Source organism: Pteropus medius, unplaced genomic scaffold (assembly GCF_902729225.1).
Source record: "Pteropus medius unplaced genomic scaffold, Ma_sr-lr_union100, whole genome shotgun sequence".
Lineage (NCBI taxonomy): Eukaryota > Metazoa > Chordata > Mammalia > Chiroptera > Pteropodidae > Pteropus > Pteropus medius.
In genome coordinates, this window is record NW_024351729.1 from 7,113,715 (window position 1) to 7,134,468 (window position 20,754).

General features: G+C 36.5%; 1 protein-coding gene and 1 long non-coding RNA gene across 4 annotated transcripts in view; one reads left to right on the top strand and one right to left on the bottom strand.

Annotated features, from left to right (window-relative positions):
- Positions 1-287: 287 nt before the first annotated feature.
- Positions 288-20,754, bottom strand: part of RFTN2 (raftlin family member 2) — a 52,704-nt gene continuing 32,237 nt past the window's right edge. For 2 of the 3 annotated variants that reach the window (XM_039844338.1, XM_039844337.1), the window contains 2 exons: positions 10,124-10,202; positions 288-1,760 (listed from right to left, as the gene is read on the bottom strand). In XM_039844338.1, coding sequence (XP_039700272.1) covers positions 1,488-1,760; positions 10,124-10,202 — 352 coding nt within the window. In that variant the 3' untranslated portion in view covers positions 288-1,487. Of the gene's footprint in view, positions 1,761-9,371; positions 9,426-9,512; positions 9,582-10,123; positions 10,203-20,754 lie in introns of those variants that run through there. The other variant, XM_039844339.1, reaches the window with a different exon arrangement.
- On the top strand, positions 5,950-20,630 carry LOC120587502 (uncharacterized). Its single transcript, XR_005648988.1, has 2 exons — positions 5,950-6,178; positions 20,260-20,630. It is a non-coding gene; the product is annotated as an uncharacterized LOC120587502 (long non-coding RNA).

Sequence of the window (20,754 nt, forward strand, 5' to 3'; positions counted from 1 at the left end):
AATATGGAACTTAGGTTCATCTAAAAAAAAAAACCAGAAAAACATTTCTGCAAGTATTGTTGATAGCTATTTCCACAGAATAATACTGAGCAGAATATTCTTAAGTTCCTTTATACCTGTAAAGGTAATGCGTCAGCATGGTAGAGTAGAATAATTTCATGTTAATCTTACCAATAATTTATGGAGATTGGCCTAATTAGTTGCATTGTATATTTAATAATACATAATGTATATCTGTCATATGTATAAAACATATTATGAGCATTTGTGTTCAACAAAACATTAGCCCAATAACAAATGACATTTTATTATTCAAATGATCTTATAATGTCAATACCAATACTAATAAAAATATAAAATATACTGAATTCATCAATGGCAAAGTCAGTTTTAATTTACTTGAAGATTCCCATATTTGGAAGTAAGCCTTTCATAGATAAATGAAAATCTTCTATTTTATAGAATTTTAATCGTTACCTGTTAAAATGTGGGCAAGGCATTGGCATCCCTATTAGAGCACGAAAAGCAGAGATGGAACAGTTAGGTCACCAGACACATTGCATGTGCTATTAGCATATTTCTACACCTGAAGGATAGAAGCTTTTGGATTTTCACATTCTTCGTGATTTAGCAATCAAAATAAAAACATAATTCAAATCTAGACAGATGTAAAAGGCTCCAGTTTCCATTTAAAGTCGATACTATTCATACTATTTGCAGTATAAAAGAAAGAAAATTAATTCTTTCTGTCCGTTACAGTTTTGAAATGTTGAGATTGCGGATTCTTTCTGTAGTGAATGTAAAGGATGCTGCTCTGCTCTATTCCTAGGCTATTAGAAGTAACAAAGTTTAAACTCAATGAATCAGTACAGGGGGGTAACATGGTGACCTTTTAAAAGCAAAGACATACAAAAAAGATTTTTTTTCAAAGAATATTTTAACAAATAGGGGTTTCCTCTTTATACACAAGTCATAGTTAAAGACAAAATTTGTATTGTTATATTCAGGAAATTAGCCCTTTGTATGTGGAGGGGGAGGGGAGAAGGAGTAAGGAGACAAGGAGGGAGGGACAGGGAGAGAAAAGGAGACATTATTTTTCAGCTTAAGTAAGACTCTACCTTCCTGAGAACTTTCTAGTTAGGAAAGTACTGGTTGAGATATTTAGTTTTCTTACCAGGAATTGTAAGAAAAGTATACCTTGTACATTCATGAGAAACTGAAGTAGATGATTGGTTAATAACCTAACCATCTGTTTAAACAGATGTTTTTAGTTGTGAGAAGTATAAACATGATTCTAAATTTACAAATACGTTGGTTATTCTTCCTTGTCTAGGAGATTGAGCCAAAGTTTATGTAGATTAGAAGAAAGCCTGAGTCTGAAAAAGTTCAAAGTATTACATAAATGCAGATAAAGTAGTACAATAAAGTCAGTTGGCAATTATTTTAATAATTATTTACAGGACCTTTCTATTGCTTTACTTCATTGATCACATGCAGGTGACTTCAGTTACTCCATCTTCCTGATCAAACTGTCCGTCATCTAATTCCCTCAGGACACTGTCATTGCTGCTGAACCCAGAGAAGCTGCTGTAATTTGTTGGCCTCTTCTCTTTTATCCAACATTCTCTAGAAGGAGAGAGGAAGCCCTCCTCAGGCAGGTTTCTATTCTCTGTAGGTTGTGATGTGGCCGTATCTGATCCGATGCTCCTACTGGTGACTTTGTTCCTGTCTTCACCTTTTATATGCCGGCTGGCTTTCCTCTGAAACACAGATTGGCAACCAGGAGTTAAAAAGATGGGAGCTTACCTGTCCCTCTGATCTAGTGCATACCGTTCTCTGTCTGAAATGTCATTTCCCTGCTTCTCTTAAAAATTCTGCTCATTTTCAAGGAGCAGCTCAGAGCCCTTTCACATTCCCTTCCCCCTTCAGATAAAAACAAGCTCCCCTCTTTCTGTTTCACAAGCCCTTGTAGTTTTCTGGCACATATTTCTTGTCATTGGCAGGTAGGCTGTATACATGTCTGAGCCCCCAGTGACATCTCTGAGGAGAGAGACCTGTTGAGATCATACTTGGGGGAATAAAGCAGGATAAAAATACATCAACGTTTCATTTTTCTTCTTGGTGTTAATGGGGATCTAAAGCAGAAAAAGTGCTTCAGTAGCCAGCTCACACCCATTTCACATAGGAATAGACTGCACAGAAGAGTTATAGGTAATTCAGATCAAGTTTATGCCTGGAGCATCTTCCTAGGTGGAGTGGACCCCTCTCGTCCTGCCACAAGCCTCTTCTGCTTGATAGAGGGAATGCTCATTCTGCAAACTGTTTAAGTGTGGGTGTTTTTGCTATGAAATATTTACTATGAGGGCTGATAATGTGCTTGGTACAGGTCAGAATAAAGAGGACATGGTTTCTGCCAAGGAGATGTAAGTCAAAATAAGATATGTAAGTCAATAAACGGAAAGATCAGGGAAAGAACTGTAGCAGCTCAACATGTGGATGTTCATATTCTTGATGAGATGTCCTTACAAGGGCTTCTTTGATCCTAGTAACATGGTAGATTAGAATATAATCACATACAAAAACAAAAACAAAAACAAAAACGAACAGAACAAGGGTACATAAAAAATATAAAGATAAAATTTTTTTAAATGAATTTAAAAAGCACAGTAGTTTCCCAGTTTACAAAGAGTTCATTTGCTGAAAGTTCATTTAATGTTATCTGGGAACTAGGATTACATTTTCCTAAATGTAAGAGCTAAAATTATAAGATTCTTAGGAAAAAAACCCCATAGAATTCAGATGCCCAGGCTCGTCTTACAAAAGTTTATTAAGCCATAGGTTTGTTGAACTGTAGTGTATCAAATTTTCTACTGGTTTTCAAGGCAAATATATAGAGTAGACAGTTTTATTAAATTGGATTTTGTAGGCTCCTATGGAACGTAACCACCATTTATGACACAGTTTGTACAGGCAGATGCAGCACTCAGCATGCTGCATAAAAAGGAGGGTATTGGCAGCTCATCTTTTTCTTAGCAAGTTATTGGGATCTTTGGGCAAGTTTAAAGGGGCAAGTCTACCATGGGTTCTGCCTCAACTAAAGCCCACCTTTGTGGTCTCAAATCAGACATAGGATAGTGATGGTGATGGTGACATTTTCTATCATCCCCTTTGCATTCATCAGAAGCAAATACCAGATCTCAAATACTTTTCCTTCTTATTTTCATTCACTAAATGTATTGAATTTAATACAAGTAGTGGAACCTGACAAATTTACTCTCACACAAGGTACAGGATTTGAGAATGGCTTGTTCTCCCTGGCATGGGATGCTGGCCAGCGATGATACAGCCTTTTGGCGGCAGGCAGGGCTGATGGGTACTGCCAGACTGGGCTCCTTTCTCAAGTTTGGCTCCTGGCTCTCTTTCCCACGTGCATAAAGAATGCATTCACTTGAATGATCTCTCAATGTTGACTGAATGAATATTGGAGGGCAGAGTGCCTGGGTGCACTTGGCCTCCCTGGATCTTTCCTCCCTCATCAGCACCAGGACCAAAGGTAAATTTTGCAATAAATTTCTTAAGAGAGGCCAACTCTCACATACTCAATGAGAATTTTATTAGCAAAAATTGGATATTATTCAGAATAATAAGAAATTCATAGTAATTCACTTTTAGATGAGTATTAATAAATAAATAGTTTCTAAATGTAAATTTCAAATATTAGAAGATGACAAAATACCTAACATGGTAACTCTAAAAAAGATTTTAGAACACGTTTCTTTTTACCATGTGACTCTTAATAAATACATCTCCAGCAATGATAATGTCTCCCCTGTCCCACCCTTACTCTACATGAAATAATAGCTTTTCCAACAAATCGAACTGCAACATTCTTATAACTTAGAGGGTAGGAGTCTGATGCCTGACCAGTCCTTGGAGATCATTTACTTTATCCTTTCATTCTACAGAGGTAGGACTCAGGCCCAGAAAGAAGATAGGATTTGTCCAAGATCAGGGAATGACTGACTGGCCTCAAACTTTTTCTTTTTACACTTACATTACCCACACCTGCAAAGAAAATATGGTCAAAGATTTGAGTGTTTCCCAAATAAAAATTTTCTTCAATTTCAAAAATAATATATGTTTGCATTGCCCGGCATATTCATATATCTTCTCACTTTCTTTTGATATTTTCGCTATAAAATTGGGAGAAATTATACCAGGATTTAGATGCAGATCTAATGCCAGCCTTGATAAAATCTATTAACTTTTAAGAATCATTCTCATTTACTAAAAATGGGTGACCCATTTCACATGAAACTCAATGACAAGTCAGTTGAATTTAGAATGTCCTACCATTCTATCTTTCATTTTTTACTATTAGTGTCTTAAAAATGAAGACAAAAGAACAAAGTCAGAATTATATCAGCAATCATAAGACATTATATTGTTTTGGACAGTGTTATGATGGACAGGGTGGAAGAGTAGCTCAAAAAATGTGGTTTATAAAGCAATAGAAACATGGAGTACATGTTCTGGATTTCTCTTCCTTGTGTGTCTCAGGCTTGAGGGAAGATTCGGAAGCCACTGTGAGCCTTGGTGTAGCTCTAGTATCACTTGGAAGTTAGAGGCTTTAAAATATGCAGATGCACACCACTCCTGTCCGCTCATAGAATAGGTACCGGGGTCATCCCAGCTTGGGGATGTCAAAATCATTCAAGCTTGTGAGGGAAAAGGGTGCCGTGGACAACATTTCCAGCCAGCTTTCCTATCCACCTTCTCCGCTGCAGCCTGGGCACGTGACCCAATCAGATCCAAACAGAGGCTTTCCAAGGGATGGCTACACTGACTAGAGGATGAAGAACTTTTTGTTTTTTGATCAGGTGGCCACACTCACCTCATAAGAAGCCCTCTGCACATACACACATAGAAGCTGAATCAGAGGAGGGGGAACATCCTGGCAACGTTGAATATCTGGTATCAGTACCTGCGGCCTTGGTTCTTTGTAGCTCAATTTTGAATGTTGTGAGCTAGGCAAGTAACCTTCCCACCTGAAGCCAAAACATTCCTTTATGTATGTAGGCTAATCTGAGCAGAGTTTCTACCCCTTATACCCTAAGGGACACCAACAGGATATATGGAAACAAGTGTGGGTGGCACAGAAAGGGCTGCTCTTCAGCCTGAACCTCGCCCTGTGGCAGTGGTGACCACTGTTCCTCTCTGCTCACACCAGGAAAAAGCTTAGTTTCTTTGAGTGGAAAGAATTCTCTAGATACAGAACTTCATTAATGGTAAAAGCAAAATGATTTCATCTTTATTTTTTCGTAATGCTCCTTGAGAAACATGACATCTTCTATTTACACAGGCACCTGATTTAGTTTCATATGGACTTCTTGAGGATACTGACAGCTAATGAATGAAATATGACCCTTATGATTTTCAAATAATTTTAAATTAACTTCAAATGACTGAAAAGTAAGAACAAAGTTTGATCAATAATTGTCTTATTGTAAGATAAAGAAGGAAGGTTAATATGTATATTAAATATTTCTTAATATTCCTACGATTTTATTATAGTTATCTCGGAAAAGATCTAATTCAAAACGTTTCTCTGGCTGTTGCTCTTTCGCTTCTTGGTTTGTGTTAGAGAAATGATTCAATGAGTGTGTCCAAGAAGTCTTTACCTCTTGAAATCATTCATTTTGAGATGTATTTTAAAGACAAGAAAATTATTTGAATGCAAAACTGCTATAAAGAATAAAAATAAACGCGAAGTTGCAACCATTAACATTTAACTCCTATCTCTTAGTGTCTTGTTCTCTCTATCTTTCTTTTAACAGCAGAACTCCCTCCCCGCTCCCTGCAATGCCTTGCAATTTTCGGGTGGATGTGTGGTATTTCACTGTGATACCAGCACGTGGTTGCCCAGACTACATTGCCCAGCCTCCCTTGCAACGCTTGTGGCAACATAATTAAGTTCAGGCCAATGGGATGTGAGAAGAAATATGTCTGTGTTTTGGGGATCAGTGCCTTTGAAGTATGCCTGGAATTCCTCTTTTCTACTTCTTGCTGGCTGGACATGGCAACAACTGTGACAGCGGTTCAAAAGAAATAAAAACGTTAAGAAAGGAGATCTTGAAAGAAAAATTGGGACTATCTAGTAGATGAAGGTAAAATCCTGGTAAGAGCCTCTTACCTTACTCAGCATAGCTATCATTTCCTTGAATCCATTTAAAGGCTTTCCCCCAAAATAAAGAAAAATGAAAATAGAAAAAAGAAACAGCAAGATAAAAAGAACCTTACCTTATTACACTACATAGCCACATGTAGAGGAAAAAGATAACAACCTCATTATACTTCACAAGAATTCCATTACTCAAGGACAGTCTTTACAGAAGGACAAAGACACAAAAATGTAAAAATATAGTCTATGTGACTTATAAAGCAAACGATGTTTTAAAATTAATTTTAAATTATAATACAGTAAAATGTGTAGTTCTATGAATTATAACACATATGTATAGACTTGTGTAACCATATTGGGACACAGAACAGTTCTATTATTCCCTCCAAACCTTCCCCAAACCCCTAATCTCTGGTAACTACCGATCTGTTCTTCACACTATAGTTCTTTCTTTTTGAGAATGTTTCATAAATGTAGTAGTGATGTCTGTAACCTTTTGATCCTGTCTTCTTTTAATCAACATGCCTTTGAGATTAATCCAAGTTATTGTGTGTATCAGTAGTTGATTCATTTGTCTGAGTGGTATTTTATTGCATGCATGTAGCACAGTTGTTTATTCATTCACCTGCGGAAAACATTTGGTTTGTTTCTATGTATAGGATTTTGTGTGAACACGGGTTTTTATTTTTCTAGTACCAAAGAGTGAGATTGCTGGGTCGTATGGTAAGTGTGTGTTTAACCTAGTAAGAAGCTGCCAAACTGTTTTTTCAGAGTGGCTGTACCATTTTGCATTCCCATCAGCAGTGTATGAGGGTTTCAAATGATCCTCATCCTTGCCGGATATCGGTATTGTCAGTATTTTTAGTTTTAGTCATTCTAATAGGTGAATGGTAGTATCTCATCATGGTTTTCATTTGCCTTTCACTAATGGCTAATGATTAAATGTCTTTTTCTGTGCTTGTATTTCTCAACTACATATCCTCATTGGTGAGGTGTCCAAGACTTTTAACTATTTTTTAACTGCTTTTTTTTTGTTTTCTTATTGTTGAGTTTTGAGAGTTCTTGATACATTCTGGATACAAGTCTTTTGTTATATATGTGATTTGCAAGTTTTTTTCTCTCATTCTGTGGCTTGTCTTTTCATTTTCTTGGTGTTATTAGTGGAGCGAAAATTTTTAATTTTGATTAAGTTTAATTTACCACTTAAAAAATATATTATGCTTTTGGTGTCATGTCTAAAAACTCTTTGCCTATCCCGAGTTCATGAAAATTTCCTCTTATGTTTTCTTTTTCCTAAAAATTTTCTAGTTTTACTAAAAGAATCAATAGTTTAAAAAAAATGGAGACAGTAAATGGGAATATAAATATTTTGAATTTACATTTTCCATGTTTAAAAAATTCTCAAGTGATTTAGAATACTGCATATAACGTATCTGTGAAATACAAAACAGATTCCAAAAGTAAAGGTCTTGATAACTCCAGAAGAAAAAATTCTGACAATATACCTTCTTCATTATGCAATTCTCACTCCCCTCAACAGAGGCATGAAATGAATTTGTTTAACATAAAAATATTGTTCTATATTGAGTGCAATTTAATACAGAAAACATATATATGTTGATATTAGTCTCAATAGAAGGAAGTGAGAAACTTTTTTTCAAGGGTCAAACTCTAGATCAGTTTCTACCAGCTCATGAAATTTATTTTAATAAAAATCCATTGACAATCTTAAGGCAACACTTGTAATATTTCAAATTTCTAACAACTGGTTTTAGAACTAAACCCATTTTTAAAAAATTCTTTGAAAAGCTTTATAAATGAAGCAAGCTGCCCATTAACCTCTCCCAAACAACTGATTTCAAGATACGAGTGAAGAACAGTGTCTTTATGGACCTATAACTGCGTACATTTTTTTTCAAGGCTTATAAATATAACTTTCACAAAATTCATATAAGATAGTTAAATTAAGTCTATGGTGATATTAATAGTCTACTTTCCTAATAATACTACTACCTTTTTGAGATAAAATAAATTGTTTTTATTAGAGAAAGCAAAAAGAATTTACAAATTGTTTTTCTGTTATAGCTATTAGATACTCTACCTCCAGATGGAACCACCTACATGCTCTGCCTTGAAATAATCTCAATATCCTAAGATTTCTTGCTAGGAAAATTAAGCATGTGTCAAAGGAAGAAACAGCAAATCCATTTAGAAGCAGGATTCTAAGCTATTAATATTCCTGGGCTTCTCATTGATGTAAGCTATTTAAATACTTCTTTACTATTATATAAATGAGTCAGTAATTTTAGATTACGATGGATGTAATATATAAAGATTACCCCCCTAAAAGCTACCATGAAGCTACTGAATAGTATTTAAAGTTAAATAAAAAGGGCCTAAATATTTTTAGGGAATCAGAGCAGATATCTAATCCTAAGTAAAAGAGACTGTGAAGTAGCTGAATTTGGGTCTTACAAATTCACAGAAACCAACTCTATAGCATTCAGTTACTCAAAATTACATGAGGCTGTCAATTTTGTTGATCTTTTCTCAGAAATAATGTCTATTTGTAAAATGTTAAAGAAAAGAAAAGGAAAGGAAAAAAAAAAGAAAAGGCTGTAGCGTGGTAAAAAGTTGCTTTGGGTTGAGAGAAAGAAGAATGAAAACTTTCTGGCCATTCTCTACATACACTCACTCTTGACTCTTTTTGACAGAATATTTCTTAAGGAACTTGTGAACTTGAGCCATCCTCACTGGGGGTTGGTAGTGGTGGGTGGTCACTGCTCACCCCTGGGCCCTAATGCAGTCTTTCTAGTGTCTTTATATGCAATCACTCTGCACTCCTGCCACGGGGAGGCATCTTCCTATCCATTTCCTATCCACCTTCCTACACCCTTACCTACTCATCTACTGGGCCAATAAGACTTTCATTTTTTTATTGAAAGATTATTTCTAAAATTAATGCGAGACATCTTAGCATGGATGCATTATACACACTGTCAGTCTAGCTTTGCAAGTTTAGAAAACTTTAAAGTTTTCTAGAACAATATTTTTTTGATATACAGAAAAACAATTACTTTGAATAATTTTCTTGTCCATTTGCAAATTTCTTGTTTTGAAAGTTATGCTTTATTAACACACAGATTGCTTCATTCAGTGATACTCTTCTAGCTGTGCCTTTAGTGAGGAAAAGGAGACTTGAGGCTCAGCATAGCTCTTCAGCAAAGGGCTGAAAAAATATGAGCTTAAATAGACAATATAAAAGAACTGTCAGAGGCCAACATAGACAAAATTGCACAGGTCTGTTGCAGGATTAGGCACATTCACTTACAAGACTTAGAACTGTAGTGGAGGTGGTGGGAAACTTTTCATTTACCCTCTTAGGTTCAGTGGCTGGGGCCTGCAAATTAAACTGACAGACAGGTTAATACATGAGAAAAGAAAAGGGGTTACAGCTTCTAGAGGCAGAAAATTGTGAGAAGGTAAGTACATGGGAAATCTAAGAGAAGAAAAATGTTATTTTAGTAAGAATATTTATGAAGACTCAAGTCAGTATTATCTCTAGTGATAAGATTCATCTCTGGTGATAGTCTTCTTTTTTTGATACAGGAGAGGGAGAAACTTTAAAAATGGAAATTTATGCTCTGCTTTTCATCAGAAAGGAGGAGCTGTACAGTACTACTCCTCTGTTTCCTGTTTCTTAATTGCCTTCAATTCAAAATAATCCTTATTTTCAGGTGGCATATTCTGATCCCCTTTAGAACTGTCTCATGTTGCCTGGTTTCTGGCACATTTCCCTCGTTATATGGTTAGTTTAGAAGACTGTTTCCATATCAAAACCATACTTTCTCATCTGTATTCACTATTTAGAATTATAATGAGAGTTTAAAGACTAAATGCTTCAATATAACATTCAGTTCATAAAGCATCGATATTACTCACTTCTGGTGTTTGAACAGCTGAATTCCATATAACTGGTCTCTGAAGGAACACAACCTGCTTTGTAGCCAAATTCCCTTCACTGAAAATTAAAACAACAGCATTAGTATTTGTGAATTAGTAATTTTCTATGTATCACACTTGGCTAAAATGTTCCACATGTATCCTTTGTAAAATAATCTTCCGATTCAAAGAATAATTAAGAAATATGATTCTATATAAGTTGCAGCTGGAAAAATAAAAAAAATCCCTAAAAACTGAATATGGTTATTACAAAAGAAAATTTTGACGTTTAAAATTTGTAACCTCACTGTGCTAACATAACTATTTTCATCTGTGTCCCCTCCTTGCCCCTATCAACCTATTTATTTCTGCATGTCTGTAACCATTGCATATTTGCATTTCTGTGTTCTATGCTTTTTACCAAATACCCTTTCCTTGTTTTACACTGTGATCATATTCTTAATAGCTTTAAGTCTCAAAGACTTAAAATATGAAAATGTACTAAATTTTTCCTTTATTTTTGAAAACTCAGGTTATTTCCATTTTTCTGCTAACTATGAATAATACTGCTATAGAAATATGTGTAATCTTCCAATTCTTACTACTTATTTTCTTGAGGTAACTTGTCAGGAGTGGAATTATTAGGTCAAAAGGGTATGATTTAAGCCTCTTGATTTGCATTGCCAAATTTGTCTTATAAAAAGAAAGGCCTAATTTGGGCTGCCACAAGTGAGAAATGTTATATACATTTTCAGTTGAGTTACTTGAGCCACAGCTAATTTTATTTTCAGATGCTCCTTTGTAGGCAGCTACTCAGTATTCTCCTTATTTAACTATCATCATGGCAAATTACCCCTTGCCAAAGACTACTTGGGGCTTGGATTTCTCTGAAATGCTTTTCACAGAGTCTCCAAGGATTTATGGGGAGGAGTGTCTGTAGCTAATGTTGCTCAGTTACGACTTTTATTATGCAAAACTGCCAAACAAAACATCACGATTAGCTGCATTTTATGCTGAGCTCTTTTTCTGGAAAACAAGTGCAACATTGAAACTCTGGCCTTTAGAGGTATATGTCAACCCCATCCTGAATTTACTGGTACTGTTGAATTTTGAGAAACAGGAAAAAAACCTTCCTCCAAAGTGGTGATGAGAGACTATTCCTTTCTTATTTTAAAAATACTGTTTCTAGTCTAATCTCATTTTAGCTTGATCTTAGATTAGAAGAAAACACTTAGTATAAAATACGCCGTAACTTTTGGGAATAACTTAAATCACCAGGAGACATCAGGTATGATGTAGGCATAAAGGGAAGGGAATAGCAGTGTACAGAATAGGCCGGTCTATGTTTGGGAGGCCGGGGGTGTACTGGAAAAGGCAGTGGCTTTGGAATCAGAAGTTTCTGAGTTCAAATCTGGACTTCACCATAACATTTCATGGCTGATGACTTTAGCAAAGTCCGTAAATACTCTGAATTTCATTTCCTATCAGGGAATGAAATTTGGACAAGTAAGTCGATGTGCAAGAAGAGCTCCACTGTGCCTGTTAATGGAAGAAGCACAACAAATGTAATTTCCTTCTACTTCCTCCATTCGTTTAATTAAATGTGGGGTGGAGTTAAGTGGGAAGGAAATGTCTCAGAATCAAGAATATCTTCCATGGAGAAAAGTCAAAGGAAAAGGTACACGAGAATAGAGAAGAGGTTTCTGGGTAACGTTTTAGGTGTGTGATCCACGTAGAGAATCACATGAGGGAACTCGGCTTACAACTACCCAAAGATGAGGAGGAAGGATGAGGGTAGAATTATTCTTCTTGAATAGAGGGCAGGAGAATGTCAGGGTAGGGACTGTGGGTGACCCTGCTAAGTTTTTTCCAACTGATTATAGGATCGGGCAAGTCTGAATGCAGGAAGATGTGATGTTTGGCCTAGAGCAACCTTCTCCACTTTTACCAACATGATCAAACAGTAAATGTGGAGATGGTTTCCCAAAGGCCGACTGTCTTAGGACAGCCTCCGGATGCCCAGATAAGATTTTGCAAGACTTCTTTCTATCTCTTGGGAGATCCTTAGAGCCAGATCCTCAATATGAAATATGTCTGAGATCTCTCTGTCCCTGGTTTTTTGAGGGACATTCTGATTTAAAATAGGTCCTGCTATTTTCAGACTGTCTATGAGTTGTGGAACTCTTTTTGGTTTGGAGACTCTAATCATGGTAGAACTAAGGGAAAGAGGTCCGAAGTCTTACAGAGTGACAACTACTTGTCAGGGCAAGTGAGGCCCTCAGTTTCCGTGTATCCTGAGGTAATCTATTTACTGAGCTGAGATAGAATATTTGCCCTGTAGCACAAATTTCTGAAAAGATTCGACTTGTAAAGTCACCATGGGACCAGAGAATACTTCAAATGCCCTGGATGCTCTTAGAGGACAGGGCCTATATCTCCTTTCTCTACAGAAATTTTCATCCAAAAAATGCTGGATGCAAGAGGAAATGGGTTCAACCAGTTCTATAACTTTATACTACAAAATGTCAGGACATATCATTTTTCTGTGATGTATTTATCAGAGAGGCAGTCGAGTCAGGGGAAACAGCATGTATGGCTTTAGAGTTAGACTGACCTTGGGTTTGCATCCCAGCTCTGCTGCTTATTAGGTATGTGACCTGGAGCTAGTCACTCAATCTTTCTGAGCTTCCTGTTTCTTTTCTGTAAGCCAGAGATGGTTCTAATAATATCAGTGAGTTGGTGGATATAATAAAGTTCTTAGCACGGACCTTGAGTACAGTAGATGTTCAATAAATATTTCTTCCTCCCTCCCTTATCTTCTTCTATGTATTTCAAAAGCAAACAAAAAGAAACTCTATTTGGGTGTTGTTTAAGGGAGAGGAGTTTGTTATGGCATCAATGGATAATCAAGAAAATGCCTAGCCTCCCAATAACAGAAGATCTCAGGGACTAAACTAAGAAAAATAACTTCAGTTTTTGGTGTACTGGGTATTTTCCATGTAAATTAGCACATTTGTTTCTTATAATAGTCCTTTAGGGTGGGAGGAGAAGATATTATTATCCCTATTCTATGGATAAGGAAACTGAGACCCAGAGTTTTTAAGAGTTTTGTCTTGGGTCACCTCTGGTTCCCACTCTTTTCACAATACCACACTATCTCTACAGCAAGTATAGGATGAACTCAGTAAAACTCAGCCTAAAGGGAGGAGTAGCCTGGTTTAATTCTATTCTGACTAGAAAACTTTATAACAAGTGGATAAATGTAGACTCTTTTGCAAAAGTGCAGATTTTTCCTGTACACCTGAAACTATATAAAATAATATTGAAAGTCAACTGTAATTGGAAAAAAAAAAAAAGACAAGGAAAAAAAGTGAAAATATTCTTGTAGCATCTCTCACTTACCAGAATGGCAAAATTTAAAAGTCTGACAATTTTTTTTTGGGGAGTGTAGATATCAACATTCTACTTGGAATGGGTGGCATTTATCTAACAAAGATAAAGAAATGCCCTATAACCCAGCAATTCCACTTCTAGGTCTACACCCTTGAGAAACTCACACTCGTATGCATTGGGATCCTTGCTCATGGCCAGAATAGCATTGTGTGTCATAGCCAACCCCTACAGGCAACCAAATCACCAGCAGCAGAATGGATAAATAAATTGTTACACACAAGAACATGGATAAATCTCACAAACAATGTTAAGTGAAAGAAACAACACATTAAAAAATATATATATATATTATCCCATTTTCATAAATTCAAACACAGACAAAACTAATTATGTAGAACTAAACTAAAATATAACTAAACTAAACTAAAAATATTTAGAAATGCATACTTGAATGGTAAAACTATTAGGCAAAGCAAAGAAATGACTACCCTAAAGTTGGGATAATGTTACCTCTGGGTGAAGGGCGTGAGTATGATGGGATTAAAATACATGGGGTACTTCTAAGGTGCCAGCAATATTCTGTTTCTTGTCCAGTGGTGATCACATAAGTGTTTATAATTATGCACATTTGTATTTTATACATAGATAATATATAATATATACATATTATTTCTTTATGTGTGTTTTATTTAACAAAAATGGTTTGAAGAATACTGTATATGTAGTGGTGACTATAGGAGTATGGTTGTAGATTTACACGTGATAAAAATGCTCCCTCTCACATTTATTGTTTTGGTAAAATCGGTTTTGAATTCTTTGGATTTTAAATTAGGAGAGGTCTTTAAAAATTCATTTACCTGTACTCACTTTCCCTCGAACATATCTTGCACTTTCCTGACTGCTTTTTGCTTAAGGTTGCCTGAGAGAGGAAATAATTCGTGGCATTCATACTTCAGCTTTCTACCTTCTGAGTGCATAGCAGACATCTCTGATTGATCACCACATTCTTTTTTTGCTGAGCCTGGTTCTAGTCTCAGAACCCTTTGTTTTACAGTGTCCTAGGCAGCTTTACACAGACCAGTGCGGCTGTGTGAGATGAAACCTATTTACTCTACCAGGAATAGTCTCCTCTCTAAAACTGCTTTTGGAAGGAAGCTCTCTATTCTTTCATAAAGCTTCCCTCAGACGTCACAGCCTTCACAGACCTGCTCTCCTCACTGATGTCCTCTATCATATTGATCCACCTTACACTCTTTTTTCATTATTGCTTCCTCAAGGAGCCTTTTTATTTTTAAAAATAATTAAAAAATTTTTCCAATCACAGTTGACGTACCATATTGTATTTGTTTGAGGTATACAACATAGTGATTAGATATTTATATAACCTACAAAGTGATCACCCCAATAAGTTTAGTACCCATCTGACACCATTTATAGTTATTATAATTATTCACTGTATTCCCTATGCTGTACTTTACATCCCTGTGACTGTTTTTATAACTGGCAATTGGCACATTTTAATCCCTTCACCTTTATCACCCACCTTCCCAACCTCATCTCCTATCTGGCAACCATCAAATGTTCTCTGTATCTATGAGTTTGTTTCTGATTTGTTTGTTCATTTTTTTTAGATTCCACATATAAGTGAAATCATATGGTATTCCTCTTTTTCTACATGACTTATCTCACTTAGCATAATACCCTCTAAGTCCATCAACGTTGTTGCAAATGGCAAGATTTCATTATCTTTTTTTATGGCTGAGTAATATTCCATTGCATATATGTACCACATCTTTATCCATTTGTCTATCGATGAATACTTAGATTGCTCCCATATCCCCAGTGCGCCTTTTTAGATATTATCCCTCCTAATGTAGTAATATTGCCTTGTTCATACCAGACATTCAGTAAATATTTGAGTTGAACTGAAAAAACATTCTGTTTAAATAAAATGCAAGAATGTGAATCAGGTTGAATACAACTGAGCTGGTTTCAAATGAGTGGCTTATCTGCAACTGCTTACTCGTGAAATAAAAATACTCATAAAAAGCTTTCAGTTAGGATTTTAAAATCCCTTAGACTAGAAGAAACAGAATTGTCAGATTAATTTGTATTTTCTGATTAGTATTACATCATCTTATACATTAATTAATTGCAATGGTTTAATGATTGCAACTTGGAAATAAATGAGTAAAATCTTGCTTTTAAAATCTGAAGTAAAAATTGACTTCTTAAAAACAAAATTATAAAATTAAATTTTACCTTGCACCTCTGTATTTGTGTGTTCAGTGATAAAGTTCCTTGGCCTATGACTATAATTTGTTTCTCAGGTATTCGTATGTGTGTGCGAAAGATAAAAAAAGGGCGCTAATGCAGTTTAGCTCCTCCCAACCCTTTCCTTTGACAAAATGTTAAAAATTTAAGTTCAGATGAGGGAGAGTGATAACTGGAAGTATATATAATAGAAAACTGACTATTAAAAAAAAACCTGTAGCCTTATCGAAATGCTTCTCACTGCAAGATTACTATGAGTTTAGCTCACAATGGAATTCCACAATATTGTTTCCACAGAACTTAAATCAGAAAGGGAAGAAAACTTCATGAAAAGGACCAAACAGGAAACCCTATCCTCTCCCTCGACTGTATATAAATGTGTAACTCCTGCTTTGGCTGCCACCTGAGGATTTAGAGGAAATTATTGGTACACTTAAGTGTCTCTAATAACTACATAGACTTCTGGTGCTTCTGGGCTGTGGGGACCACAAAACTGTGGAGCTTTGTCTGCAGGGGCTACAAATAATGGAAGAGGGGCGTGGCTCCCACCCCTCCACATCATAGTGAGAAGACAATTTTCTCTTTTTGTCATTCATACCTTGTCCTTAAGGACCAGACTTATATATTCATAGTGCAGTATAACTTGATTCTAAAATGCTTTCTCTCTCTCTTTCTTAATGTCAGGTTATAATTCAGTGTTCTTGAAAGCGTATTGGAAAAACCTTGGATTCTTGTTAAGATGAACATTTCTGCCTCTGCCTTCAGATTATTATTGGGGAGAGAGAAGTGACCATGCTATTTCAAGGGAACCAGAGAAACCTTGGCTCCAACTTCCATTTTATTCTGGTGATTATTTTAAGGTCGGCAATATTAGCCGCTAGTTCAGCTATTTTGATCCTCCACCAGATTTGCCCTGAAGAGGTTAACGTCAATTTTCGCCTTGATTTTTTGAAAAGAAAAGGATTGGGCCCATTTGCATAATTATATAGTGATAACGATTAAGAAGGGATTTTGGCAAGTTTTCAAGGCTGACAACAGTAACCCTAGAATAACGTAGTGATATCAGATGACCACATTGTGATGTTTCCATGGTAATGCAGCTTTAAATGGTGGTGGTATTCTATTACCTAGGATAATGAAGCAACAACCTTAACCTAGGGACACAATGGGAAAATATCTTCATGCAATCCCATAAAAGGATATATTTGAGTAATGAAAGAAATAAAGGGAAAATATCTTATGAAGACCACTCAAATTATGGCTTAGGTGATAGAAGAGTAGGAAAAAGTTAGAATTGTTTAAGACACTACTATGTATGAGACAAAAATATTTAAGGAAGAAAGTTTTCACTGGCAGTGATTCTAAGTTATATTTTCAAACATGTGTGCTCCAAAGAAAGATTATGATGGAAATTTGTTTTTCTGGGTGTGAGCATACGGGTAAGCATGTATCTTTATAATGTCATTATTTATTGATTTGTTTCTTTCACTAGGCTTGTCATCCTCAGAGCTGATTTTGTATAGAGTAAACTACAGTATTTACATTTTCTGAAATATTACGATTTAAGATAGGCTGAGATATCATGCTTGCACAATTGATTAAAACTTCTTAAGGATTTTGGTTCTGCCAAAGGATTAGGTTCCATTTAGTAGCTCTATTTTAATAGCCTAGGATAGCCTAGTATGCATAGGCCCTGCATAAATACTTTGCATATATTATATCACTTAATCATTACGATGATCCAGTAAAATTGATATTATTGTACTGTTTTCTAGATGAGGAAACTGAGACCTAAAGATGTTAGATGACTTCTCAAAGTCATACAGCTTAATAGTAATACTGTAATTAAAATGAGATTCGTTTAGCTCAAAGCCTGGACTAGTCTTCTAGTTTCAGACACTAAGAACTTTCAGGCTCTATCCTCCACCTGGACTAAGACAAACTGTATATAATAGTTTTCTTTATATGTGCTGCGGTCGACTGTGAGTTCTATCTTTGTGTGCGCTGAGCAGTGAAGATGAGCATGTGACTGGCACAGGAACAGCATGTTAGGACAAGAATAAAAAGGCAGAGGATAAACAGATTTTACCGACAATATCTGTTACCAGATAACAACAGTGAACCTTCACATTTATCCTACATTGTGTACTTTAGAGGCATTTCGAAAGATCTGATCTACATGTAAAGGAACAAAATAAACATCAATATTGCCCAATGTTCTTGGCATACAAAAGAACAGCAGACATTGTGTGTTCTAGTGTACCTTGCTGCACAAGGGCAATTACTGTTAAAGTACATTTTTCTACTATCTTCTATCCAGGGTCAACAGTAGATTCCTAAGTGGAGTTCTGCTAAACAGTGATGCTGTCTTTTAACCTCATTATTACTTGAGGGTTCCATCTAACTTTGACAGTCTATACTCTCTCTTCTTTTTAATACTCCCATAGAATCTACTGACTGACATATTTCATTTAGCCCTCGATTAGTTACTATATTATATTACACAATACATAAGCTTGACCTGCCCCAACCAGAATGCAAGCCTCTGGTTATGTACTAAATGTGAGCTTTACCAGCTACAAGTTCCATCAGGTTGGATGCCGTATACAGTTTCTACATCTTTTTATTAACTGCTTGATTTTTTAATTTTTAAAGCTGGTTTTAAAAAAAATCACAGGGTAAACATATATTCTTGGCAAAAAGTCAAATCATAGAAAACATACAAAGTAGATATCCCCACTTTCCCTTTCCCCTACCCACAATCCCAAGAGCTAATCACTCACTAGAGTTTGCTATGCAGCCTTTCAGAGTTTTGCTAGAGATATTCAAAATGTATAAACTTCTAATTGGGGTTGTACTATAATATTGCCCTGAAACTTTTTTTTTAACTCAATAATTATCAATAGAAAATTTTATGGCAATGCATATATAGATCTATGTACTCATTCTTTTTTTTTTAATCAGCTTCATATTATTCTATTGTATAGATTGTTTGTAATTTATTTTAGTTTCTATTGATAGACATTTATATTGTGCCTAATATTTTGCTGTTACAAAATATTAGTAGTTTAATGAGCAGCCCAGCAACTAGCCCCTTTGCTATTTTAATTACACATGAAGACAAACCTCCACAAGGAGGGCCTGAAAAGTCCGCTCTGACTGCACAGTGCCTTGGTGGATACGAGGGGTTCAGGAGAGCTGGAATGGCAGTGAGGTGGTGGTGCTACCTCTGCTCCAAACACAATATACAGCCACTTCATTGGGCCCCCTTACCACTCGGTACAGCCTGTGACCTTATGCAGTTTGGCACTCCGAACAAGGTGGTCAAGCCAAGTGTGGCTCCAGGCTCCTCCACCCTCCCGCTTCACAGCATGCCTCAGACCTTTTCCACCTTTGGTCTCAGTCTTGTCCTCATTTCCAAACCAACCAGTAGCAGGAGATGCCGAAAGAGACCCAGCTCGTGTTCTATGGCTCAGCATCCAGCTCCCTGGGCTTGCTGGCAAATCTAGTGCCCAGTCAGGCATTCATATCACTTTAGGAAATATTTAGACTCATGAGAGCGGAAGCCCAGAGTGAATGGGAGGGAGGAATGATAAATATATTTTTCACTGGGGAAAAAGGAACATGAAAGGCTTAAAACTCAGAGGACTTTTTAGTACCATTAACTGTAATGGGCCAAATGACACCCTAAATTATACACCTAGGAAAACCACCAGAAAGAGATGAGAAGGCCAAATACACAAGTTATTCTGAGGGAGAATGGGGAGTGGGATAGACCAATGGCTTGGCAGGCTGATGGTGAGGAGTAGCAGAAAGGCAGAAAACAGGAGTTCCTTTCTCTCTCACTACCTCCTACAATGTTCCCCATCTATTAATAATGAGCTTCAGATTTTGCAAAATGTAGATGCCTGGGTCTCACTCTTAGAGCTTCTGACTGTCCCACTGGGGAGGGCCTCCAGCATGTGTCTGTTATAGGCTCCCCAAGTGATTCACATTGCTTGCTCAGAAGACCAAATCTTGAGAATTAGTGCTGTATTGTGATCTGACACGTACGTCACAGATTTTAAAAAGATAGGAAATAAGTCTTCAGGCAGTTGTCACTCAATTTGATAAGTTACCATTAGATCTCTGAGGTGAAAAGCAGATTAATTACTTGGTTTACTTCTAATCCCTCCTTTTAAAGCTTGAGAATGTTTACTCTGTATCCACCTTTATTCCTCTCCCCACCTGATGAAGGTGTGACTTTATTATAGAGTCATGTCAACTGAATGTTTTTAAAGTTTGTGGGGGACATTGGGATACTGCTGAGTTACTAAGATGGGAAAACCAGAGAAGGTGTGGAAGATGGATGGGACTGAGAAAGGAAGAGTGCCTTCCTCTGCAACGCCTGACAATTACGCAGAATGTCACACCATGGTCGATTCTGTTAAAAGGGAAGGCCTTTGTAGTCACTGTGCTGTTCTCTGCAGGTAGTCACTGGCCTGGGCAGGACAGCCGTTGTAGTCAATCATTTTCTGGATGCCAAAGAGGGTAGAGAGGGAACGTCTCTGAGTCCAAAGAATAGCAAAGCACTTTATACAGAAGACCGAATTTGTGTCTCCCTCTCTTCCTCTCTCAAAAGTAAGTAAGTAAGGAAGTAAGGAAGGAAGGAAGTAAGTAAGTAAGTAAGTAAGTAAGTAAGTAAGTAAGTAAATAAAGTACAACTCAATTTTTCCTTTCCAGGAAAGGAAATTGGGAAAGTTAGTAAAACGAGAAAAGGAAAAGTTAGTATTTGTGAAGTGTTGGCATTTTCGTTCTAATGTAGGTGTTTATTTTAGTGGCAACAGCTAACAAGTCTGTGCTCCAGGGAAAAACAATCCCACCGCACTGGAGGGGAGGAAGAGAGGCAGAAGTGCAGCACTCCTCCGTCCTGGCCCCTTGAGCCCCCACTGCAGTCCTAACCCTGGCTGGGTGCTGGATGAGGG